At 45.1% G+C, this 26850-nt stretch overlaps 1 protein-coding gene across 2 annotated transcripts; it reads left to right on the forward strand.

The window, feature by feature from the left end:
• Nucleotides 1–379: 379 nt before the first annotated feature.
• Nucleotides 380–25411, forward strand: ZNF541 (zinc finger protein 541; the record flags this gene model as incomplete). Of its 2 annotated transcripts, XM_081274839.1 has the most annotated exons (15): nucleotides 380–686; nucleotides 6353–6596; nucleotides 8411–10262; nucleotides 12085–12143; nucleotides 12415–12574; nucleotides 12850–13023; nucleotides 14021–14342; nucleotides 19381–19444; nucleotides 19974–20116; nucleotides 20479–20582; nucleotides 21784–21859; nucleotides 22370–22458; nucleotides 24559–24699; nucleotides 24878–25059; nucleotides 25160–25411. In XM_081274839.1, 15 exons carry the CDS (start codon nucleotides 380–382, stop codon nucleotides 25329–25331), a joined length of 4089 nt encoding a protein of 1362 aa, XP_081130965.1. In that variant the 3' UTR covers nucleotides 25332–25411. The 2 variants fall into 2 exon arrangements, with proteins under 2 accessions (XP_081130965.1, XP_081130966.1); XM_081274840.1 differs by lacking the exon at nucleotides 12850–13023.
• Between the last annotated feature and the right edge of the window lie 1439 nt (nucleotides 25412–26850).

Consider the following 26850-nt stretch of genomic DNA (forward strand, 5'->3'; position numbering starts at 1 on the left):
TTGGTTGTGCCTTAAAAATTGTCTTTTGTCACATTTCTATGGGCTTATAGCTGGAGGAAGAGGTCCATTCAGTTCACCTTGTGGTAGAAACCTTTTCTTTGCCTCATTTACACATAAGGAAACAGAAGCTCCCGGAGCTCCAGTGACTTGCCTAAGGTCAGGTGGCTATTAGGTGACTGAAAACAGGCTTGTTTCGCCTGTTCCTGTTTAAATTCCAAGTTTGTGCTCTATCCACCATGCTGTATTGCCACCTCTTAATTTTGGTTCCTCCTTCTTCATTTTCAGGAATTAGCTGCTATCGAGGGCTCTGTCCTTTCTCTTTACACGGCCTTGCTCCTCTGGAGAGTGATTCTTGGCCAAGAACTGGGAGCGAAGAACCATGGACCAGTACAGCCTTGGGGATGAGGGTGCCCTTCCATCAGAAATGCACCTATCTTCATTTTCAGAGAGCCAAGGGCTCAACTGCAGTGATACCCTCAACCGGGATCTGGGTCCCAGCACACGAGACCTGCTCTATGCTGGCCTGAGTGGTTTAGACCTGGACCCCAGTCTCCCAGCACCCGACATGCCCAGTGAGGTGCTGGAGGACAACTTAGATGCCCTGTCCCTGTACTCAGGGAAGGACAGTGATTCTGTGAAGCTTCTGGAGGAATATGCAGATCCGGAATCTCAGACTTCCTTACAAGGTGAGGCTGTCCACTTGGGCAGAAGGGCCTGGCGGGATAGTTGACAGTTCCTGCAACCAGCTAGGGATTGAATCTGCATGTATTGGTCAAGAAAAATTTCCTCTTTACAAGTGACTTAGGGAAAGGTTTCTTTATTTCCCCTATTTTGTAATTGTTACCAACTTCCTAGTAAAGGAAACAGAACACTAATCCAAGGGAATAATATTGAGAACACAGATGTTTGGAGATACCCTAATCTTTTGCTGGTATGTGGGAAGACCTTAAGGTTTACAACTTTCCTATCATTACCATATCTCAAGGGCTCTTTTCATTTTTCCAGATTGAACTTGGGTCCTGTCCATTCTGCTTCTTGGTTGTCTTAACTTTCTTAGGCTTCACTGACTTCATCCATAAAATAGGGGGACAGTAATATTCCCCCTGCTTCCCTGCAGAATAAGAACAGTAAGAAGCAAAAGAAGAAACAGTTGTAAAAAGCACTTTTTTCACCATATAGCACTAGACAGAGATTGTTTTTTTTTTGTTTGTTCATTTATTTTGGTTTTTTAAAAATATTTTTTAGTTGTAGTTAGACATAGCACGTGCTAGGCGAGCACTCTACTGCTGAGCCCTAGCCCCAGCCCCCATTTACTTTGTTTTTTAAGGGAGTCTTTTTAAAATTACTTTTAGCTGTAGATGGACATAATATCTTTTTTTTTTTTTTTTTTAATGTGGTGCTGAGAATTGAAGCCAGTGCCTCACACATGCTAGGTAAGCGCTCTACCATTGAGCCATAACCCCAGCCCCAAGATAAAGAGTCTTGCTGTGTTGCCCAACACTCCCAGACTCAAGCAATACTCCTGCCCCAGCCTCCTGAGTAGCTGAGACTCTTCCTGTGTCACCAAGCCTGGAGATGCATACCTGTGTATACACATGTCCACATGTACCTACGTATACGTACACACCAGTACAGTGATATTTAATTGTAAATAGACCCTTGATTTAGTTCTAAACCTTTCTCTTCAGTAATGGAGGAACAAAAGGAGGGCTAATGAAATAATTAAATAACTTGGTTTGCCTTTAGGCTTCCCTTACAAGATAAATTCATTTTGTTTTTTTGTTTTTGTCTCTCTTCATCATTTCCTGGGTAAGTTGTTTAAATGAGTTGACTGAGCTAGAGTTTTGGGACATTTATAATTACACCTTGTGTATCTGAAATGTCCTGCAAAGCAAATGTTAATCTTAACTGGGATAAATAGCTCAAGAAGTGCTCTTGCGAAATGAAAGCTTCTGAGGGATCTGCCTCCACAGAAGATGTGGTAGACAGATGATACCCTTGCCACTTTGTGGGCACAGTGACAGAGTCATGAGGTATCATACAGGACAGGGCAGCTGCAGAACTGCAGGCACTGGGCCTGGCAGGTGCCAGTGGTTAGGATTCTCAGCCTGGGTCACCTGGAGATTACGTGAAAAATGCTGGAGCATAGCATATGTTTGTATTTTGCTGGGAAGACATACTAACGTTCGTCAGATATTCACAAGGTCTATATAAATGATTAATCTAATTCAACCTTCCCTGAATTTTCTTTACATGTGAACTTTTTTTTTAAAACTTTATAGAAAAGGAATCCACTGAATATTAAACTTCAAGTCTTTTTTTTTAACTATTTTTATTTTTATTTTTTTAGAGAGAGAGATAGAATTTTTTAATATTTATTTTTTAGTTTTCAGCATCTTTGTTTGTGGTGCTGAGGATTGAACCCGGGCCGCACGCATGCCAGGCGAGCACGCTACCACTTGAGCCACATCCCCAGCCCCTACTTCAAGTCTTTATACTTCTCTTCCATAAATTCAGGTCCCTATAAATGCATAGGCTTATTTTAATTTCTTCTCGCTCTCTCACACTCTCTTTTGGTACCAGGGATTGAATGCACTTTACCCACTAAACCATATCCCCAGCCCTTTTTTTGTATTTTATTTAGCAGAGGGTCTCACTGAGTTGCTTAGCACCTTGGGTGTGGAGGCTGACTTTGAACTTGTGATCCTCCTGCCTCAGCTTCCTGAGCCACTGGGATTACAGGTGTGCACCACCGTTATGGGCCTCTCTCTTTCTTTTTTGAGATGGGATTTCACTGTTTGTTGCCCAGGCTGGCCTTAAACTCCTGTCTCAGCCTCCTAGGCATTAACCAGAATATATTAATTTAGACCAGAATACAAAAATTATTTTAATTAGAAAAATAATATGTATTTATTAGAGAAGACTTAGAAAACAAAAGAAGTGAGCAAGAAGTCTCCACCCTGGCTCCCATACATAACCCTTTAAGTACACGGGTGAAGGTGCTCAGCCATACATCGATTTTTGGTTTGGGTTTTTGGTGGTGGTGGTGGTGGTGGTGGTGGTGGTGGTTGTTTATCTGGTTTTTGCAGTACTGGGGATGGAATCCAGGGCCTCACACGTGTTCGGCAAGCACTCTACCACTAAGCCACACCCCAACCCTATATACATAGTTTTATAGTGTTAATATTAAGTTCCTAGAGGGAAGAGGATTAAGCTCAGTAGGAGAGTGCTTAGTCCCTGGTTTCCATTCCCAGTGCTGAAAAAACATGTAGTTTTGTTTGAAGCTTTAAAACAAACTTAAGGGCTGGGGCTGTAGCCCAGTGGTAGAGTATTTGGCCTAGCACAAGTGAAGGTTTGATCCTCAGCACCACATAAAAATATAAGTAAATAAATTTATTTAAAGAGTTGTTAATAGGGCTGGGGATGTGGCTCAAGCGGTAGTGCGCTCGCCTGGCATGCGTGCGGCCCGGGTTCGATCCTCAGCACCACATACAAACAAAGATGTTGTGTCCGCCAAAAAAACTAAAAAATAAATATTAAAATTCTCTCTCTCTCTCTTTTTTTTTAAATTTTTTTTTTTTTAAACACTCACTTGCTTGGTCACCTTTGCAGCCAAGGGTGACTATGTAATCCAGTTGTGGCATTTATTTTTTTATTTTTATTTTTTTTAAAGAGAGAGTGAGAGAGGAGAGAGAGAGAGAGAGAATTTTCAATATTCATTTTTTAGTTCTCGGCGGACACAACATCTTTGTTGGTATGTGGTGCTGAGGATCAAACCCGGGCCGGACGCATGCCAGGCGAGCGCGCTACCGCTTGAGCCGCATCCCCAGCCCCTCTCTCTCTCTTTAAATGAAAAATGGTGGGAGGAGATTTTCTCTAAAAAAAAAAATAAATAAAATAAAATAAAAAGTTGTTAATAGATGATTAAAAATATTTTTTAAAATATTTTTTAGTTGTAGTTAAACATAAAAAAACCCAAACTCAAGCGTATTTGTTTTCATATGTGAAGGTAGACAGTACAACTTATTGTAACTATTCCATTGAATTATTAGACCACATTCTTGTTACACTGTTAGAGTCTTTGAACAACTTTGTACATATTGGATTTTCTGTTGGATTAGTTCTTTGAACATTTTTCTCAGATAGAGCATATGAACGATTTTGAGCTTTATAACACTGCTTTCTAGAAAGTTCAAGTGGCTTCTCAGGCCAGTGACTCTGTTTGCCTAATTTTCAACATTCTTCCAATTTTTTACAACATTTTGTTTTTTTGTTTAACATTTGCTTTAAGGAGCATTTAAACTAACTCACCAAGGCTGAATGAAGACTATATCCAAAGGGAGTGTGATTTGTCCTTATTTAAACTGGTGGAATTATTCAGCTACTCAGCACAGTATTCCTTTATTTCTTTTATTTAATGTCAGGAAATGAAGGTAACTGAATACAATTTTGTTTCTTTTTCTTTATTTCTTTGTTCTTGGTACTGGCAATTGAACTCAGGGGTGTTTAGCCACTGAACCACATCCCCAGCCTTTATTTTATTCTGAGATAGGGTCTCGCTAAGTTGCCAAAACTGGTCTCAAATTTGCAGCCCTTCTATCTCGGCCTCCCCAGTTGTTGGGATTACAGGTGTGTGCCACTGTGCCTGACTTCACACAGTATTTTCTCATATGAAGAAGATGAAGGCCAGGCAAATTAAGAGACAAATGGTCTAAGGCCACAAGCAGAGCTGGAACAAGAGTCCAGTTTCCTTTCTGCATGTCTGCCAGCCACAGACATTCTGCATTCTGGATTCTTTAGTGCAACTCTCTTCCTTCACCAATCACTGTGCTGAAGTCGCCGAGATTCTTGGATCTCGTCTCTGTAACCTCCCAAATAAATGTATATTTCTAAACTTTCCATCTTGTAGGATAGTGTAATCAATCCATTTTGTAGGACAATCTAATGGATAGAAACATCTTCCATTATCTATTCATCTAATATTTATTGAGTGTTTGCTAGTGCTAGGATGCTAATTCCAGGATCTGGGAACAAAGCAATGAGCTGGACAGTCCTTGTATCCATGGCCCATTGTTTGTACTGGTCTATAATCAGCTTACTTTTAATCTTCATTCACTAAGCCTAGTTCTGTCCCTCAGAACAAGACAGAAGCTCCCTCCTTCCCTCCTCCATATACTGGCCCTTCCTATACTTGACACCTCTCCTACTTGAGTATTCCCAGTTCCTTCAGCTTTTCTTTAGGTGACATGATTAATAAAAGTACCTTCTTTCATTTTACTCCAAAGATACAGAAAACATGGGAAATCCAGACACACAAACAGAGGAAATAGAACTGACCCATCCTGGGCTGGGTCAGTTGGTAGGGTGCTTTCACTGCATGCATAAGGCCCTGGTTTCAATCCCTAGCACCACAACAAACAAACAAAAAACCCTGACCCATCCTAACAGTTAGTCTGTTCTCTCAGTCTTATTTCTCTTCAAATTTATTTTTGTTTTAACAGCCAGGGCAATTTTGTTTTGCAGTAGGACGCTTTTTTTTTTTTTTTTTTTTAGTAGTGTAGCACAAACAACCTTGCCATCAGATTTTTCTAAGTTTTATTGGAAAAGCTTTTTTCACACAGCATTAAAACCATAAAACAGTCATCTACGTGCCCTCTTATCAATTATCTTTTTTTTTTTTAAACAGTTTTCCAGGAAAAGCAGTGGTTCAGTTAATTCCCTTACAGCTAGATCTTTGCAGAAAGCTATGTTTAAAGTTAAAAACCCAGCTGTGCATGGTGGCACACACCTGTAATTCCAGAGATTTGGGAGGCTGAGGTGGGAGTTCCCAGCTAGCATCAGCAACTTAGTGAGACCCTGTCACCCAAAAAAAAGGGGCGTAATTCTGGGGATGTAGTTCACTGGTAGAGTACCTTTGAGTTCAATCCCCAGTCCTTCCAAAGAGAAAATTAAAAACCCAGAAGCAGAATTGGCTGAGTGCAAAATTTTGTACTTTCCCAAGATTTTGGATCAAATGTTTCTAGGTTGCCCTTCTGTGAATACCAGGTGATGATATAATCCTCAAGCCATGCCTTTCTTGGTCATACTGTCCCTGAGGGTTTCATCCTATCACTATCCCTGTCCCTCCACATGTGCACCAAAACTGGGCAAGTCCTGCAAGTGTGGCCTGACCAGGGGCCCTGCTCCCCTCACCTGATCCTGAGCCTTGTTTTCTGCACACACAAAGCTGATGACATTGGAGTGAGCATCTTAGGGGACTTTCGAGGCCAGCACGGCTGAGTGTTAGAGTGCTTTAGTGGTGCTCTCTGATTTCCCCAGCTGTGTATAACCTGTGCTTTCTCCCTCTGTCTAGACCTGGGGCTAGGCGCACTTAAGGTGCCCAGAGAGGCTGACGAAGGAGGCAGGGCCACCTCGGGGAGTGCAAGGAAAGGAAAGCGACAGCACAGTTCCCCTCAAAATCCGCTTCTGGACTGCAGCCTCTGTGGGAAGGTGTTCAGCAGCGCCAGTTCTCTTAGCAAGCACTACCTGACGCACAGCCAGGAAAGGAAACACGTTTGCAAAATCTGCAGCAAGGCCTTTAAGCGTCAGGACCACCTGTATGTAGGAGTCTGGTCAGGAAATGCTGTTCAGGGGTGCGGGGGTGGGCTTGCTCCTGCCTTTTTTCCTTCCCTCCCAGATCAACCTACCAGTCCTCTATTGGGTTTTCCCACTTCCTGATTCTCCAGATGTGTATCACCTGTGCTGTGGTGGGCATGGACTCGTCCTCCTCACACTTCCAGTGTCCCAGGGCAGGCCTGGCTCTGCCCCAGACAGGTTGCTTTTCTTTCTTTCTTTTTTTTTTTTTTAAAAGAGAGAGGAGAGGGGGAGAGAGAGAAAGAGAGAATTTATTTATTTATTTATTTTAGTTCTCGGCGGACACAACATCTTTGTTTGTATGTGGTGCTGAGGATTGAACCCGGGCTGCACGCATGCCAGGCGAGCGCGCTACCGCTTGAGCCACATCCCCAGTCCCCAGGTTGCTTTTCTGAGCCTTCAGATTACACCAGTGAGGAAATCATTGCCTTGAGTTGTAGATGGGACCCTAGTGGTTTAAAAATGCTCCCTCCCAAAGCAATTGTCTTGGAAGAGTTTGGCTAACTTACTAGAGAAATGTCCTGGCTCCCTGGTAGGTGTCTGAGGACAGTGTTCAATTCTAAAGATGATAAAGGAGCATTAACCTCTGTTTTTCTTACTTTTAAAAACTCTTGATTTGAAAAAAAAAATGTTTTAAAAAAGAAAACCCAACTTAAGAGTTAGAAGCAGAATTCACTGTTTTTAACATTATAGGAATAATAAACTTTTCTTGCCTATAAGGAAGGAAAAGAGACTGTTTTCAAACTAAGAGGATTGCCAAGTGGGAGAGGACAACACATTGCATTTTTACAGTGCAGAGGGCTTCGGTGAATCTAACTTCCATTTTGTCCTCTGGCCCAGCCCCGCCCAAGGGAATGGAAGTAATCTGATCATAACACAAGTTGGTTACAGGGCTACAACTTAGGTTTTCTGATTACTTATCTGTTGCTTTCCTCAGAAGGCTAACTAACCTCTGGGGAAGAAGTTTAGTCACTGGACATACCCCGTGTTCATGTGCACTAGGGCTGTTTAGAGTAGCACTGTCGGGACCCCAGAGGGTGATCTACTCATTTGTTTGTAAAATATTAATAGAGATGTACGTATGAGGTAAATATAATACATATTTGTATGCATTCACACTTGGAGACATTATAGGCACATTTGGTTGGTTTGCGCTAGAGAGTTTTTATTGATTGGGTATCTGCAAATTGATTTCTTTGCTGTGGGGTATTCTGAGTATCTGTCTCTACAGAAAATCTTATGGTAAGGAGCAGACTCCTTTGTTGCAGTAAGGATAATCCCTTGGCATCTCCTCAAAAGTATTCTGTGGAATTCTGCTGGAGTGTTAATAGGCTATTTGAAATACAAAGTTTCTGTGGGCAAATAAGAGATGCTGAAAGTTAAACAGTGCCCCCCTTTAAATTTGGCCCTGTGCCTATGAACCTTCAAAGAATGAATAGTTGTTCTCCTACCCCAAAATTGCCAAATGTGTCCAAGCCCTCAGGGGTCATTTCTGAAGGACTAATGTTCCTTGAGAACCCACTTTGGGGAAGTCTGATCTGGCTCCAAAGAACTTTTTTTTCTCAGATAAGGGACTTCCTTAAAGGTGAGGGTGAGGTGGGCCCTTTCCATATTGCTTTGACAGAGCAGGGAGGCTTTGTGGTCTTTCCTCAAGTGCCAAGTACCTTTTCTGAGTTGTGGTGCAGATGCACCAAGGACACTCAGGGCTGCTGGGGTCCTGCAGAGGTAGGCTGGATCCCAGGCACCCACTGACCTCTCTTTTTATGTCTGACTCCAGGACTGGGCACATGCTCACTCATCAGAAGACCAAGCCCTTTGTGTGCATCGAACAGGGCTGTAGCAAGAGCTACTGTGACTACCGCTCCCTGCGTCGACACTATGAGGTCCAGCATGGCCTGTGCATCCTGAAGGAGGCCCCCCCAGAAGAGGAAGCCTATGGGGACTCCCCACATGCCCATGACACGGCCAGCCAGCCTCCTCCCAGTGGCCTGCGGTCCCTGGGGCCCCCAGAAGCCAGATCCCCTGGCTCTGTCTTGCCTAACCGAGACCTCCTACGCTGTATTGTGAGCAGCATTGTCCACCAGAAGATCCCTTCTCCTGGTCCAGCCCCAGCGGGACCTTTGGATGGTGAAGGGAGGCACTCGGCTTGTCCCTGCCCCACCTCATCCGGGTCCTCCTGTACCCCAGCCAGCACCTCAGTAGCCTCAGGGACTCTGGGCACCGAGGTTCCCGAGGAGCCTCATCCCCCACAAAAGGAGTCAGCTCCTGAAATATTCACAGCCATCCATTCAAGAGCTACAGAAAATGGTGCCCCTGATCCACCGGAGTTGGAGTCACCCCTGCTTCAGCTCCCATCTTCCCTGGAGGGCTGGCCTGAGGGCGGCTCCCTGCCTGCCTGCCTGCCTCTCTTCAGAGGCCAGCATGTCCCTGCCAGTTCCCAGTCATCAAGCCACAACTTCCAGTGGCTCCGGAACCTACCTGGCTGCCCTAAGAGCAAAAACAACAATGTGTTTGTGGTCCACAAGCCCCCTGCAGCACCATCCAGAGAAGGTTCTGAGTCTGGCCCCAGACCTGGTAGCACCTCTACCCCAGTGGAACCCGCCCCCAGCATGGGCACCAGCCAAGAGGACACACCACCCTTTGCTCCTGCACTCCTGAAGGCACCCAGCGAGGCCCCAGGTGACCCCAGGTTTGGAGGTGGAGAAGAGGACAACTGGGCTTTGAAGAAGAGCAAGATTGACTGTGAGTCCTTCTCATGGCAAAGCCCCGGGGAGCCTGCTCTCCAGGATATGCAGAACCCAGGTGGGCTCCCGTCAGATGCCACACCACTCTTCCGGCAGCTGTTCCTGAAGTCACAGGAGTCTCTGGTAAGCCATGAGCAGATGCAGGTGTTCCAGATGATCACCAAGTCCCAGCGGATCTTCTCCCATGCCCAGGTGGCAGCAGCCTCCTCCCAGCACCCAGGGCCTGAGGGCAAGCAGGCTGCCCTGAAGTCACTGCAGGGGCCATGGCCACAACAGCCCCCGCTACCAGCACCCACTGTGGACTCTCTCCAGGTGGGCCTTGGAAACCTGGAGCCAGAAGGATCTCCAGCCCGCAGGCGAAAGACCATGCCCTCAGTACCCAGAGAGGCCTCCCCTGGCAGCACAAGACGAGACACAAAGGGAGGACCAAAAATGGTCTCAGCTCCACCATCCCTCACAGCACAGTCTCTGGATCCTTCCCGGAATGCAGACATCTCTTCCAAGCAATTACGATGTTCCAAAGGGACCTTGGACCTGGGGGACATCTTTCCCACCACAGGCCCTCGGCAGACCCCTTTAGGTGGGGAGGAGCTGTCTGGAGTCCAGCTGTCTGGGAAGCAGGCCCATGCTGAGAATGGCGTAGCTTCAGGGGCTGTGAGAGGTGAGAAGGGCCCAGCCTGCTCCCGGGGCGGAGGCTACAGGCTCTTCTCAGGCAACCCCAGGGCCCAGCGCTTCTCAGGCTTCCGAAAGGAGAAGGTGAAGATGGATGTGTGTTGTGCAGCTTCCCCAAGCCAGGTGGCCATGGCCTCCTTCTCGTCAACTGGGCCTCCTGTGGATCCCACCAGGGATGCAAAGTCCAAGCTGACAATATTCAACAGAATCCAGGTACACGATGCCTCTTTTGGGTGGGGGTGCTGATCACAGTACAGGCAGAGTTTTGTTGAGTGCTTTAGCATTTGCTAGTTTCCAGCCATTTTATTCCATTTCAGTGAATCCTTAGATGTGATTTTACAGTAAATTCTTAGATGTGAGGAAGTTAAGGTTCAGAGAAATTGTGCTCACCCACAAAAGAAGACCAGGACGAGGACAGTGCAGAGTTTGTCCAAGGTCCTTTTTGTCATTTTGTGATTTCACTAAGCCTTTTTTGCTTCCTTTCTTCTGCCTCTCATTTTCTTTTGGATTTGCCTCCTTAAATTCTTCAGAGAGATAAAGGTAGAGACCCCTTGCCTTAAATACTTCGCATGGAATGCTAGGGTGGCTCAGTGCTGGAACCCTTGCCCAGCATGCGTGAGGCCCTAGATCCATCCACAGCACCAATAAAATAAAATAAAATAAAACAAAACCCCCAAAAAAGAAACCACAAAAATTATTCTGGAATGGATGTATATTTTCTGACTGTGAATCATGGTTCCATCAAATACAAGCAGAATAAGCCTAGCTCCTTTGTGCATGGCAACAAGGAGATCCTGCTCTGAGGCACTCAGCCACTTCTCTTAGTGACACCAGCATCCACCCCATCATCCTACAGCTGCCCCTTGTTTTTTACATCTTTATTTATCTAACTACCATACAATTTCCATTTTAAAGCATGCGATTTTGTAGTTTTTAGTACATTTATAAGGTTATGCAACTATCACCACTATTTGCCTGAAAAGAAATCATGACCCCCCAAAAAAAAGAAATCCTGCAGTCCTTAATCATCACCCCTCATCTTTCCAGCCCCCAGGCCCCGACAACCACAAATCTACTTTCTGTCTCTATGGACTTACATATTCTGGACATTTCCTATAAGTGGAGTCATGCACTTTATGTGTGGCCCTTTGTAACTGTCTTCTTTGTGTTTCAAGGCTGTTCAGTTGTGTTTTCAAGGCTCATCCATGTTGTAGCATGTTGTAGTGCTTCATTCCTTTTTATGACTAAGCAATATCCCATTATCTAGACTGACTAGATTTTATTTAGTTATTCCTCAGTAGGTTGTTTGCACTTTTTGACTTTTGTGAATAAGCTGCTATGTAAAACTTTGTGTGTGGATACATGTTCTCATTTCTCTTGGGTAAACACCTACTGGTGGAATTGCCAGGTCACATGGCAACTCCATGTTTAATGTTTGACTGTTTTCCAAAGCAGCTATACATTTTACGCCCCCTTCTTCCTTGCAGTCCATGAGAATTGCAGTTTTTCCATGTGCTTACCAACACTTTTGTCCTTTATGATGATGATCATCAACATCGTTGTGAGTGTGAAGTGGTATATTATGGTTTTGATTTGCATTTCCCCGATGGCTAATGGTGTTGAGTATTCTTCCACGTGTTTATTGGCTGCTTGTATATATTCTTAGAAGAAATATCTACTCAGATTCTTTGCTCATTCAAAATTGAATTACTATTTTATTATTAAATCCTAAGAGTTATTTATGTATTCTGGATGTAAGCCCTTTATCAGATACATGAGTTGCAAATATTTGCCCCCATTTTGCAAATTAACTTTTTTTTTGTGACATTGTTTGAAGGACAGAAGTTTTCAGTTTTAGTGAAGTCCAGTTTGTATGTTTGGTCTTTTGTTTTACTTTGGTATCATACCTAAAATCATTGTGTAATCAGTGTCACAGAGACTCACACCAGCATTGTCCTCTGAGGGTCTCACAGTTTCCACTCTTTTATTCCTGCTTATCTCTGCTGTGTTGGCTCATACGCATTTTCATTCTCAGGGTGGAAACATCTATAGGCTCCCCCAGCCCATGAAGGAAGAGAGCGCAGCAGGTGGATGGTAAGTTGCCAAGCCTCCAGCCCTGCCTGGCGCTGCCCCTGGGGAGAGTCCCCCGTGGTTTTCTGTACTGGCTCTGTTGAATGAGCTGGATGCCTTTGTCCTGAGAAGGATGCTTCAGCCCATGGAGAATAAGAATATCACCTCCTTTTTAGGGTTTATCGAGTGTTGTCAGTGGATTAGTTAAAAACAAAACAAAACAAACAAAAAAAATCTGTGACCAAGAATGGAGTCCCATTCCCCTGTTCTTCCCTCCTGCCTTGTCTACCCACAGTAACCAGCAAAATGGAGGTCCCACAGACTGGACAGAGCCAAGGAGCACTTACATCTGCAAGAACTGCAGCCAGATGTTTTATACCGAGAAAGGGCTGAGCAGCCACATGTGTTTCCACAGTGATCAGTGGCCTTCACCTCGGGGAAAGCAGGAGCAGCAGGTGAAGAGGCATGATCAGCGGCACCTGTGATTTCAGGGTCTGACAGGCTTCAGGGTGTGTTTTTCTCAGGTTGAAGGCTGCCCCTGGGAAATGTGGGTCAGGTCCAGCCATTCTGGACACACCGTCACAGTAGGACAGCACATCTCTTCAGCCTGGTTCTTACCCCTAGCCTCACTGCCTGGAATTCTGTGGCAGCTTTCTAGCTGTCCTCAGGAGCAGCTCTCAGTCTCCTGCTTGCTCTTTCTCTTAAAGAGCCATCATCTCTCCATGTTCAGGTGTTTGGCACAGAGTTTTGCAAGCCTCCAAGACAGGCGCTGAGGCCAGACAGGAACGGGCAGAGTTCCCCAGGAGCCAAGAAGCCCTTGGACCACACGGCCACAGCCCCTTTGGTGATCCCCGTGTCGGTCCCTGTGGCTCCAGCACCCTGCCCCCTGGGGAGCATGGCCAAGGTGGGTGCTTATCTGTCTGCTTCTTCCCACTGCTTTTCCCACCTGTTGGTGGGAGCTGTGGGAAAAACACAAATCAAATGCTCCAAGGAGTCCTGACTTTAGAAGTACTTGGTTTACACATTCATTCAGTCATTGAGCATTCACTGAGCCCCTATGTCAGTCCCAGTGCTGGGCAGTTCTGGGTACCTAGCAGTGACCACAACAACATAGGCCCTGTCTCATGGGGCTCCCAGTCCAGACAGGAATAGGCGTCCCAGAGTGTGCAGGGCTGGGGGACTAAGAGGAGGCCCCTAACCCAGCCTGGGGAGATCAGGGAAGGTTTCCTGGAAGGGAGATGTTGGAGCTAGGACCTAGAGGAGGCGGAGGAGTGGGGCTAGCAGGGAAGAGGGCATTTCCCAAAGGTGAGGGTAAACACTGTGAGTTGGAGCAGTGGGTCTTGAGCCTGTACTGTAGACCTGGAGAAGATCAAGTGGGACTCAGGTATAGGGTGACTGGACCCAAGATCCCTTCAATCAGTGACAATCCCATTGTTGGTGTCATAGGAGCTGCTGTTATTTGAGTGGAATAATTTTTCATTATTGTCACACCGTCATTGCATCTCTGGCCACTTTATTATTTTATTTTTTTGTGGTACTGGGGATGGAACCCAAGGTCTTACCCATGCTAGGCAAGCGCTCTTAACCTTGAGCTACATCCCTAGCCCCTGGCCTCCATTCTCTCAAGTGCTAGGCATTTGAACCATTGACACTCTCTAAATGGGTATGTGAAGCTGCAGCCTTGGGGTGTCACCAGGCCTGGCCTCTCGGCTCTGGCTCAGGCATGTCTGGGCAGTGCTTCAGCTTCCAGTGCTGTAGGGTTGGGTGTGGCTCTTCTGAGCATGGAAGTTCTATTGCCCTCTGTCTCCATGGACAGTTCCCTTTCCTACTCTTGTGTCACCCTGAATATTCCAACAGGTGGCCTCAAGTGACCTCTTGTGGTTCTGAATTCTCTTCTCCAGGGACAAGAGAAAGATGGGGAAGAGAGAGACAGTAAGGAGAGCAGCCAACATAGAAAGCGGAAGAAGCACCCCCAGCCCAAGGCATTGTTCATCCCTCCTCCACCCTCTGTGTTTGGGGAGCTGGGCCCTGGAGGATGCCACCAGAGCTGTCTGCGGTCTCCTGTGTTCCTGGTGGACCACCTCCTGAAGGGCTTATTCCAGTGCTCCCCCTACACACCGCCTCCAATGCTCAGCCCCATCCGGGAGGGCTCGGGACTTTACTTCAACACTCTCTGTTCCACGTCACAGGCTGGTCCCCACCAGCTCATCAGCTCTGTGGTTGGTGAGTGAGGCCAGAGTCCCTGCTTGCAGGGCACCACCTTTCTGCCTGCCTGCCTGCCTTTGTCTTTTGTTAAATAGTTTTATTGAGATATAATTCATGTACCATTCAGATCACCCATTTCAAACATGCAATGTTTCTGAGGACAGTCACAAGGTTGTTTACTCATTATATAAGTTTCACATTAGGGCATATTAATTATCCAGAGAAGAAGCCTGTGCCCACTAGCGGTCATATCCTCTTCCCAACTCACACCCTGGTAAGCCTATGCCCTTCCCCTAGCCCTGGGCAACCACTCATCTCTTTCCTGTCTCTATAGATTTACCTGTTGTGGATATTTCATATACAAGTATTCAGATGTCATGTGACCTTTGTGTCTAGTTTATTTTACTTAATATGATGCTTCCAGGATTCATCCATGTTGTTAGTGCTTCATTCCTTTTTATGGTTGATCGATAGAATATTGAATGAATGGACCACATTTTGCTTATCCATCAGTTGATTGGATTTTGACTTGTTTTTACTTTTTGGCTATTGTGAATAATGCTGCTATGAATTTTGTGTACAACCTTTTGTGTATATGTATGTTTCTGTTTTTCTTGGGTAGATACCTAGAGTACAAAGCTGGATCACATGGTAGCTATTTAACTGTTTAAGGAACTACGAGACTATTTTCTGAAATGTTTGCACCACTTTGGATTCCCACCAGCAGTGTTTGAGTTCTGATATTTCCACTTCCTTACAAACACTTGTTAAGGACTCTACCACTGAGCTACATCTACAGCCCTTTTTTATTTTATTTTTTGAGACAGGGACTTCCTAATTTGCTGAACTTGCAATCCTCCTGTCTTGAACTTGCAATTCTCCTGTCTCAACCTCCCAAGAAAGTGTGTGTCACTGTACCCAGGTTGGCCTGATTTTTTTTTTTAATTGTAACCATGCTAGTGGGCATAAAGTGGTATCTCATTGTTGTGGGGTTTTGGGGGATTTTTTGGATTGGATGCAGGAGCACTTCACCAGTAAGGTATATCCCAAGCCTTTTTTTAGATTAGTAATTTGACATTTTCCTTTTTAAAAATATAGACATAGCATAAATTTCCCTTTCCACACTGCTTTTAGCCACATTTCTTAAGTTTTAAAATGTTGTATATTTGTTTTCTTTCCTATCAATATTTTCTAATTTTTAAAAAATATTTAATTTTTAGCTGTAGTTGGACTCAATATCTTTATTTATTTATTTTTATGTGGTGCTGAGGATCAAACCCAGGGCCTCGCATGTGCTAGGCGAGCACTCTATGCTGAGCCACAACCCCAGCCCAATATTTTCTAATTTATCTTGAGATTTCTTGGGTGCATTGATTATTAGAGTGTGCTATTAAATTTCTTTTTTTTTAAATAAATAATATTTATTTATTTATTTTATCGGCGGACACAACATCTTTGTTTGTATGTGGTGCTGAGGATCGAACCCGGGCCGCACGCACGCCAGGCGAGCGCGCTACCACTTGAGCCACATCCCCAGCCCTATTGTGAATATTTCTATATTTCTGGATTTTCTAAATTACCTTTTTCTATGATTTTTTTAATTAATTCTGTTGTCATAACAGATACTTGGTATGAATTCAAATTTATTGGTGTGTATTTTATGGGCTGGGATGTGCGCTATCCTGGAGAAGAATGTTCCATGTACATTTGAGAAGATGTCAATGGAATGCTGTGGTCTAGGGTTTATGTTGGTGCCCAAGTCTCGTGTTTCCTGTTAATCTTCTCCCTAGTTATCCTGTCCATTGTCAAAAGTATTGAAATCTACAGCTTTTTTTTTTTTTTTCAATAGAGAATTGAGCTCAGGTACCTTACATATGCTAAGCAAGTAAGGTACTGTGCTGCATCAACAACTCTTTGAGTTCTACGTTTTTTGTTGTTGTTTTTTTTATTGTTGGTCATTCAAAACATTACACAGTTCTTAATATATCATATTTCACAGTTTGATTCAAGTGGGTTATGAACTCCCATTTTTACGTTTTTGTTTTTTCTTATTTTTGTTTTGGGAATTGAACCCAGGGGTGCTTTACCACCAAGCTACATCACTAGCCCTTTTTAAATTTTTTTATTTTGAAACAGTATCATTAAGTCACTGAAGGTTTAGAAAAGTTGCTGAGGCTGGTTTGAATTTATGTAGTTGATCTTTAAGTTAATTTTAAAAAATGCAATCTTCCTGCCTCACCCCTGAGTCACTGGTATTACAGGCATGTGGCACTGTGCCCTCTGAATTCTTTATTTAATCCTTTGATACTGTCAGTTTTTGCTTCCTGTACTTTGGGGCTCTCTTTAGAGGTGTATATATGTTTGTTTATATATTTATTCTGCAATACTGGGGATTGAACCCAGAGTCTCTATTTTATTTATCTGTCCATCTATTTATTTATTTATGAGGTGCTGAGTATTAAACCCAGGGCCTCATGTGTGCTAAGCAAGTGCTCTACCACTGAGAGAGCAGGTGCTATTTCTTTACTCCACTACAGTTCTGCTCCTTTGTGCTGTTATTGCAACATAGATTAACATGTCTAGATGTTGTTATTAGGTCCATAATACCTTTTTTGTTTTTTCAATACTGTGGATTGAACCCAGGGTTCACACATGCTAGGCAGGCACTCTACCAGTGAGCCACATCCCAGACCTTTTTTAAAATATTATATTTTGAGACAGGGTCTCAGTGAATTGCCTAAGCTGACCTCAAACTTGTAGTCCTCCTGCCTCAGTTCTCCTGGAGTAACTGGAATTACAGGGATGTGCCACTGTGCCCAGCTATCATATGTATTTTTAAAAAATATTTTTAGTTGTAGATGGACAATTTTGTTTATTTGGTTTTTTTATGTGGTGCTGGGGATCAAACCCAGTGCCTCATGCATGCTAGGCAAGTGCTCCACCACTAAGTCACAACCTCAGCCCTCATGTATTTTTTATGTAGTTGATCTTTAATTTTTTAAAATGCAGTTATACTACCTTTGTAATTTCCTACATGATTGCCTTTTCCAGTCCCCTTTTTTTTGGTGTGGATTCCAATTACTTTCTGATGTCACCGACTTTCAGCCTGAAGATTTATCTTTAGTATTTATTTTTTAAAACAATAACTTCAGTGAGATATAATTCACATATGATTCATCCCTTTAAAGCACATACTTCAGTTAGTGTTTGCTTAAGAGTGGAATATAGATTTCTTTGAAGTTGTTAAATCCATTAGGTCTTTTACCTAATGGACAAATCAAGTTTAAAAATTCCTTTATTTATCTTAGCTTGTTTTCTGGTGCTGTTGACCTGCAAGAGAACATATTTTTGCATATACAGGTGAATGTTTTGCAATTTTTGTATGTAAAAAAATTGTAGGCATTAAAAATATTTTATTGAAAAAAGCACATACTTCAGTAGTTCTTAGCATATATATTGAGGTGTGCCACCTCGCCATAATCAATTTTCAGACACATTTATCATAATCAGTTTTCAGACACACATTTCTAGAGAGAAACTGCATTCTTTAGCAATCACTTCTTTCCTGGCCTCTTGCCTATCCTGGGCCAGTACTTATCCACCTTCTGCCTCTATAAATCTGGTATTCTGGATAGCTCATAGAGGTGGAGTCATGCAATATGTGGTTCTTTGTGTCTAGCTGCTTTCGCTCAGTAAACTTTTAAGCTAAGTTTGCTAGCAACAGATTTTCTTAATTTTAAAAATCTAGGAATGTTTTTGTTTTTTCTTAAATTTTAAAAGTTAACTTGCTGGACACAGGACTCTTGGTTGACAATCATCTTTAGCACATTGAGCATGTTTTTCCACTGCCTTCTCACCACCCTTGTTTCTGGTGAGAAGTCAGTTGTTGGTCTTGCCAGTGTTCCTTTGAATGCCGTGGGATTTTTTTTTTCTCATTTCACTTGAGATATTTTATCTTGACTTGCAACATTTTGCCTGAATGTAGACCTCTCTGTTCATCTATTTTGAGTTCATAGAGATTCTTCAACATGTATATTGTTTTTCGTCAACACTGGGAGGTTTTTGGCCATTGTTGCTGCACTAAATTGTGTCTCTTATTTCTCTGAGGCTCTTTTCACTTTTTCTTTTTTTTTTTTTTAGAGAGAGAGAGAGAATTTTAATATTTATTTTTCAGTTTTCGGCAGACCAACATCTTTTGTTTGTATGTGGTGCTGACGATCGAATCCGGGCCGCACGCATGCCAGGCGAGCCCGCTACCACTTGAGCCACATCTCCAACCCTTCTTTTCACTTTTTCTTGTTGTTTCTTCTCTATTCTTCAGTTGCATGAGGATCTGTGTTCAGGTTTGCTGATTACATCCTTTAACCACTTAAGACCTGTTGAGGCCTATTTTGGCTATTGTGCCTTTCAACCCCAGCATTTACATTATTTAAAAAAATCTATCTCTTAGTGGTATTCTTTGGTGAGAAATTGTCATTCTACCTTCCTCTACTTTTTTTAAGTGTGGGAGCTGGGGAGAGAGGTGGCCCCCATCTTAGCTACAGCTGCCTGGTGTGTAGCCCTTAGAGGAGCACTTCTTCACACGTGGCGCTGGCTGTAGCTCAGATGCCACAGACTTTCATTCTTACCCATATTTAGTCAGTCATGAGTATTTCTGCAGACACTATATGTCCTTAGGACAATTTCCAGAGACTTTAACTTACTGTCTTAGTATCTTTTATGATTTTCATCTATTAGTTTGTTGTTTGCTAAGTTCCATCCTCTCGTTTGAAATCCTCCCACTCCTGTGGAATCTCTTTATTTAAGTTTTTTTTTTTTTTTTAGTTGTAGATAGACACAATACCTCCATTTTATTTATTTATTTTTATGTGGTACTGGGGTTCGAACCCAGTGCCTCACATGTGCTAGGCGAGTGCTCTACCACTGAGCCACAGCCACAACCCTCCTGTGGGATTTTAAAGGCCCATTTTCATCTGTATCCAAAAATGCTGGTCGAGGGCCCTGTGGGTCCACATCTGGTCAGTCGTCTCGAGGCTTTTTTCTATGTGTTTTCTAGATCAAGTGGATGGCTCTTTTGGCATCTGTGTGGTGAAGGATGATACTAAGATCAGCATTGAACCGTGAGTTACAACACACTTAGAACCTAAGGGTCCTTCCCACCAAGGGTACTTTTATCCCTGTCACATTTTTGCAGAACTCCTTCTTCACAGAGAGGTCAGGTCTAACTCCCTGAGAAGTGGGGGTTTCTCCAGATTATGTAGCAGTTTTCCCAATACAGTTGAGCACACAGAGGCAAATGTCTGGGACCTTGGGGTTCAGGCAGAATTCCTAATGGCCCAGTGCCAGGCTGGAGAGTATCTGTGGGGTATAGCTAGACAAATGTGGCCAGGTATCAGCAAGTAACTTCCATGTCCTAGAGAGGCACCCCATACCAGAAATCTGGCCATAAAGGAGCACAGAGGAACAAAGCAGCATCCCTGGAGAGCCTGCACTTGTCTGTCACAGTGATGAAAGGCCACGTGTCCAAGAGATGGCAACAGGTTTCCATACAGCAGGCTGTGGCTGAGAGGGCACCCAAAGCATTTCTATTCTATTTCCTGTCTTAGTCACCTTTATGTCCATGCATCTGTACATGTGGCCTCATTTCAGACACATCAACATAGGAAGCCGGTTTCAGGCTGAGATCCCGGAGCTGCAGGAGAGGTTGCTGGCTGGAGTTGATGAGCATGTAGCCTCTCTAGTCTGGAAGCCATGGGGAGATGTGATGACAAATCCAGAGACACAGGACAGAGGTGGCTAATGCTTTGGGGTCATATTCTCAAAGCCCTTCCCCCCAATTCTAGGGAGTTTCCCCCTGAGTTCTCCCTGATCAGGAAGTGTGTCCCCTGGGGTGGGGAGGTGAGGACTGGCCTTCAGCGTATATTGCTTCTCTCAGGCAGCATTCTCCCACTTCTGTCACACAAAGTTCCAGGCAGGGCTTCTGCCCTCCTCCCTTGTCACCCTTTTCTCATTCTGTACATGGTGGAGATGTGTGAGGAAGGGAAGGTGACAGGGAGCCCCTCTCGCTGTCCAGGAAGGTGTCCTCCCTGGCACCTGTTGACTCCCTCTTGTCCCCTCTCTCCTGTACTCGTTCCTTTCTCACTTGGAACCACAGTGACTGAGCTCTGCAATGTGGCCTGCTCCAGCGTGATGCCAGGAGGGGGCACCAACCTGGAGCTTGCTCTGCACTGCCTGCATGAAGCTCAGGGAAGCGTTCAGGTGAGTGGGCCAGGGGTCTGGGGGCTCACAGCTAACAAGGCTGAGAGTGTGCTACAGCTCATCCTCTACAGGGGCCTTATGTGGTCCTGTGAACTGACCCAGGAGAATGCTTAGCCATGGGCTCAATCCATCAGTTAAGTTATTCTCTGAGACAAATCAGGGACCTGGGGAGGGAAAGCCCAGTGAACTGTATTAATCTGAATTATTTACTGAGCTTACCTTTGCATGGTGTATAAAAGCCTTTGATGCAACATGAGCACCTCATTCCATGCACCCTTTCCCAACCCTGAGGGTTAGAGAATAAATTAAAAGCATAATAGAAGAGTCGCACTGCCTGTGTTGGAGATGCAGGCAACGAGTGTGCCCCAATCTTGCTTTCTGTCAAGCGGAGAGCCATGCCTGACTCCTGACGGATCCTCAGCAGAGTGATTCGTACATACTTATTGAGTATCCTCTGGGTGCCTGCAGTGTCGTGGGCATGGGGTCAGTACAGCCCTGGGCTCTGTCCATGTTTTAGTGCTCTGCGATTGTCGTCACTGAATTGGAATTCTTCACACTTTTGGAAAAAAAGTTCCTGCTTTTATTTTGCACTGAACCCCAAAAACTATGGATCTGGTCCTGACTTGTGTTACACAGGTGGTTGAGACAAAAATCCTTGACCTCATGGGCTTTTAAGAGTCAAAATGGGGGCTGGGAATGTGGCTCAAGCGGTAGCGCGCTCGCCTAGCATGCGTGCGGCCCAGGTTCGATCCTCAGCACCACATACAAACAAAGATGTTGTGTCTGCCAAAAACTAAAAAAGAAATATTAAAAATTTAAAAAAAGAGTCAAAATGGGAAATATGTTTTAAAATTTTATTTCACTAACAGTAAGTACTAGGAGAAAGTACAATGGAGGCAGTGTGCCAGGGTAGTGCTCTTTCAAACACCAATCATTGATGGGAGTAAGTCTGCATTGTGTCCTTCACTGTGGAAGCCACAGTGGTATGGAAAAAACAGTGACGCCAGCTACACTCAGATTGATGTCATCATGTGCCCACAGACTCTCCACCAATCCAAGCACTGACCGCTTTGAGTAGCCCTGGGATTGGGAGAGACTTTAAGGATGGCTATGTTTTCAAATGAATGAAAGAATGGGAGTGGTCCTCCCATATGTCCCTCACCTCCCTGTCCTGTGTGGCCTGCACCTCCTCTCATTCCAGATTGCCCTGGAGACTCTCCTACTCAGAGGACCACAGAAGCCGAGGACTCACCCACTGGCCGACTATCGATACACAGGTGATTGGAGCAAGGCTGCTGGGATGCTGGGACCTGGCTGAGAGCCCTGCCAGCAAGTGAGCTCTGAGAGCAGCTCGGCCTCTGCCTCTTGGCCTTCTCCCCAGGCCTCCGCCTGTCTGTCTGGCAGGGCCTGTCCTTCTGGAGTACCTTTGATAGCACTTCTTTCTGCTTGTTCATCCTTTTCAGTGGTTCCTTGAGGACCCTGCCCACCTGAGGTGGTGATGGTGCTCCTGCAGGGAGATGAGCTTGGGTTCAGTGTTTGAGTACGCACAGTCCTGGTGTCAGGCAGCCTTGGTCGCCACATGCTCTTGGCAAACCTCTGAAGCCTCGTTGCCACATCTGTAAACTAGGGAGAGTAATGGAACCACCTTGTATGGTTTTTGTGAAGATGATATGAGACTGGTACATAATTGGTACATGGTAACGGATTTAAGGAGAAGTATGGTCTGCATTTCAGCCATGGAGTAACACGGAGAAATGTCTTCCCCTCTTGGTTGTCTTCTATGACAGGTTCAGACATCTGGACCCCCATGGAGAAGAGGCTCTTTAAGAAGGCATTCTGTGCCCACAAGAAGGACTTTAACCTGATACATAAGATGGTAAGGCAAGTGAGGGCTGGGCAGACCAGGCCTATGCGTGCAGCCACAGCAGGCTAGGGCCGTGCCCCTCAGCTGCCTTGGTGACACTGCTCTCAGACTGTAAAAGGTTGTCATCTCAGAAAGCCAAGCAGTACAGAAATCTGTTCTGTCCTTAAAACAAATCTCCACGTCCCTGACCACTGCCCCACTTCTGATTGATAAGTTTGTTAGCTGCACATACTCAAGTACAAGATTTGTAAGTTTTGACATATTTATATGCCTGTGAAACTATCACCATAATCAAGATAATGAACATACCCATGACCCCCAAGAGTTTCCTCCTCTCCCTGGCAGTCCATCCCCCATGCCACTCGCTGCCTTTGATAGCCCCTGCTCTGCTTTCTATTACTATAAATATGCTTGTACTTTCTAGAGTTTTATATTAGTGGAATACTCATTTAGTATGTGCTCGGCTTTGTTTAGCTTCTTATACTCAGCATATTTTTTTGAGTTTCTTCTTTGTTGCATATATTAATAGTTTACCCCTCTTTATTTCTGAATAGTATTCCATTGTATGAAACATTTGTGTGGTTTCCCATTTGGGGCAATTATAAATAAGGCAGTTGACGCTACGTATGGTGACACACACCTGTAATCCCAGCAGCTTGGGAGGCTGAGACAGGAGGATCAGAAGTTCAAAGCCAGCCTCAGCAACTTAGGGAGGTTCTCAGCAACTTAGTGAGACCCTGTCTCAAAATAAAATACAAAAAGGGCTGGGATGTGGCTCAGTGGTTAAGTGTTCCTGGGTTTAGGGTACAAAAACCTGTGGTGAATATTCATGTACAAGTTTACTCTCAGAGCTCATTGACCTTTTTTTAAAAAAATATTTATTTTTTAATTTTAGGTGGATATAATATCTTTAGTTATTTTTATGTGGTGCTGAGGATCAAACCCAGTGCCTCACATGTGCTAGGTGAGCGCTCTGCCACTGAGCCCCAGTCCCAGCCCTGAGCTGATCTTTGTTGACTAGTACCAGGTGTCTTGCCCATGTTGTTTGTATATTTTCACTGGTTTCATTGTTTTGGGTAAGAGGGTAAATCTGGTTCCTGTTTTTCCATCTTGTTCAGAAGCAGAAGTCCAACTTCTGTTTTTGTAACTTGGTGATGTTTCTTAGGCAGAAGATATACTATTTGACTCCTCTTTTGTGAACACACACAAAGTTGAAACAAATTCTCATGGAGAAAGTATTTTCTGGAGCGATCTCACTAGCCAGTTCAATTTCATGAGACAGTTCTCTTTCTAGAGCAATTACATTTTTCTTTCTTTTTCTTTTTTGTGCTAGGGACTGAACCCAGGGCCTCACACATGCTAAACACTATGTCACTGAAATACACGCAGTTCTCCATTCTGCTTTTACAAGTTTTTAAAATTGTTTTAAAATATTTTTTAGTTGTAAATGGACACAATATCTTGATTTATTCTTATATGGTGCTGAGGATGAAACCCAGTGCCTCACATGTGCGAGGCAAGCGCTCTACCACTGGGCCACAACCCAGCCCCGGTTTTTAAAAATTTTTTTCCACATCAGAGTTATTTTTAATGAAATCTCTTTTAATAGAGGGAGGATCAAGTGATGAAATTAATTGAATGTCCTCCACTCAAGCTATGAACTGAAGACTTGGGCCTCCTGTTCTGTGGACCACATTTATGACGAGGTTTCTAAGGCTGTATCTGGCCAGAATGTCTGTGAGGTATTCCACAGAACCAGGGCATTGGTTGAAACTGGTGCCAGTGGTGAACACATGACTGGGCATGACATCACAGTGAGCGTCCTCACCTGGGGATCTTTGTGGGCTGCCTCCTACAGGGAGGGATTCCTGGGCTGGCATTGCTGATTCATGTGTGCCGGACTTAGGTATTGGTAACTATTATGTGGCTTCACCTTGGACTGCTTCATCACCCTGGGAGGGCGTTGTGGCCTTCTACCTTGCAGTGAAGGGGCACATCAAACCAAGGGGGAGAGCTGGTGTGGAAAGTGTCTGCCAGTGCCAGCTGACAGGGCAGGATCATGCCTGGGTCTGTGGGGTGCTCCCATGGCCTATTTCTGTTCTGTTCCACTAGGTCCAGACAAAGACTGTAGCACAGTGTGTTGAATATTATTACATATGGAAAAAAATGATCAAGTTTGACTGCGGCCGAGCCTCAGGGCTAGAAAAGAGGGTCAAGAGAGAGCTGGAGGAGGTAGAAAGGACAGAAGAAAAGGTAGAGGACCCAGGAGGGAGAGGTCTGGTTTGTAGGCGTACTCCCTCTGCAGCCTGAGCCTGGGGGAGGGACTCCTACAGAGGGATCTCCCTGCAGAGAACTTGTTTGCCTGCCAATCTGTGTCTCCCTTACAGGGGGACAAGGTTAGTGCCTTACATTGTTTTTAACCCCTTTACAGGTCACTTGCAGCCCTCGGGAGAGACCCAGCCACCGACCAACTCCTGAGTTAAAGATAAAGACCAAGAGCTACAGGAGGGAGTCCATCCTCAATTCCAGCCCAAGTGCAGGCCCCAAACGGACCCCCGAGCCACCAGGGAGCGTGGAGAATCAGGGCGTTTTTCCATGCAGAGAGTGTGAGAGGTACCTGGCCTTTTCCTGGAGATTCTCACAGACGGTCCCTTCCTTGAGTCACCAGCCTCCCTCCCTCCCTCCGACTCCTTGTCCTCTGGTAACTCCTCAGGGTGTTCGACAAGATCAAGAGTCGGAATGCCCACATGAAGCGGCACCGCCTTCAGGAGCATGTGGAGCCTGTTGTCAGAGTGAAGTGGCCTGTGAAGCCATTCCCACTAAAGGAGGAAGAAGAGGAAGAGGAGGAGGAGCTGGGGACAGACATTGGCCCCCTGCAGTGGTGACTTCCTGCTGGCAGCTAGTCTGCATGGGGTCTTCAGCCCTGTTCACCTTCCTGGCCCCTCTGGGGTGTTTGGGGCACCCCTCTGCCTCCTCCCACCCTTTCTGCCTCCCATTGGCCAGCTTCGCTAGCAAACTTGGTGGGCATCTGACCATAAACAGGCAGAGAAGCCACGATTGGACAGCTCTGAAGTCTCGTCGACGGGACAGGGGCTCTGTTCTCTTTAGGTTGATCATCTCCCCTTCTTTCAGTCCCAGGTTGCCTAGAGAGCAGGGAGGCTTGTAGGGGCAAAAGGTCAGATCTGGATAGCTCTTAAATTTTAGCCTCAGTGTTGGGGTTTGTTATATGCTTAGATAAGGCCAAGGTGGAGAGAATCAGTGGGGAAACACCTTAAGATCTCCAACGTTTTGGGTCCCCCTCCGGAGCAGGGCCTTTCTGCATTCCAGAGTCCCTTGTCTCGTGATGACTTGTACATTGTTTAGTGTGTTTTTGTACGTGTCTACTTGTAAATCTTATTAAATTGGGTTCTTGAGCAGCTGTCTTCTGACTTCCAGCCATGGATCCCACAGAGGCTTCTGGGCCACAGCCACCTGTTAGGGTGGAGAGGCGAGACTGCTGGCACCTTCCAGGAGGGCCTGGTGAAGTTGGACGTGTCCATCTGTGTGTCAGTCCAGTATGCATTTATTAAGACTTTGCAGTAGGACATGCCAGACAGTTCCCAGTCCTTGCATGGGGATGTGGTGAACAAGAGTGACAAAGCCCTTTTCTTCAGGGAGATTCCATTTTAGGAGCAGGAAGGTAGAAGCAATAAATAAGCAAACAAGGTGATTTTAGATAAGACAGGGAGGGGACATGCTTTGTCCGTAGTAACAATGATTTAAGCATCAGGACACTGGTGGCTCTAGTGGCTCAGCTGTGAACTGAAGGACCCCTGGCGGCAGGCGGTGGCAGTACCTCACCTGTAGCAGAGGCCAGAGGGGCAGGAAAGAGCAGGGCCTCCTTTTCTGTGTTTCCCAAGGGAAACCTGCAGTGCTTTCCAGCAGACTACCCCTTACACCTCATTGGTCAGGACTGTGGCCTGTGCTGAGTTCTAAACTGGTCCCTGACAGGGAAGGAAAATGACCGCAGTCGTCTTGAACATTCAAGATCTGTCTCCAGGACAGGGGAAAACTCTGTTCCCTGAAGCTTGTTGCCACCTGAACAAAACTTGAATCCTGTTAGCCAAGAAAAGAAGACGAAACAAGTGGCCACTGGGCAGAGCAGACCACTGTGTCAGCTACAAAATAACATGAAGAAAATGATGGTGCAGAGGACACGGCAGATGTTAAGTGGGCACATGGGGAGGTTGAGATCTGGATCCCAGGCCATAGCATAGACGGGAGACCAAGCATAGACTCTGCCATGGGAAACTAGCAGAGGGTGTTAGGCCAGGAAATGGCATCTCAGGTGCCACTACAAACAACTGCATAGCTGAGCATGGTGGCACATTGTAATACCAGTGACCTGGGAGGCTGAAACCAAAG

Source organism: Spermophilus citellus (assembly GCF_964194105.1).
Source record: "Spermophilus citellus genome assembly, chromosome: 18".
Taxonomy (NCBI): domain Eukaryota; kingdom Metazoa; phylum Chordata; class Mammalia; order Rodentia; family Sciuridae; genus Spermophilus; species Spermophilus citellus.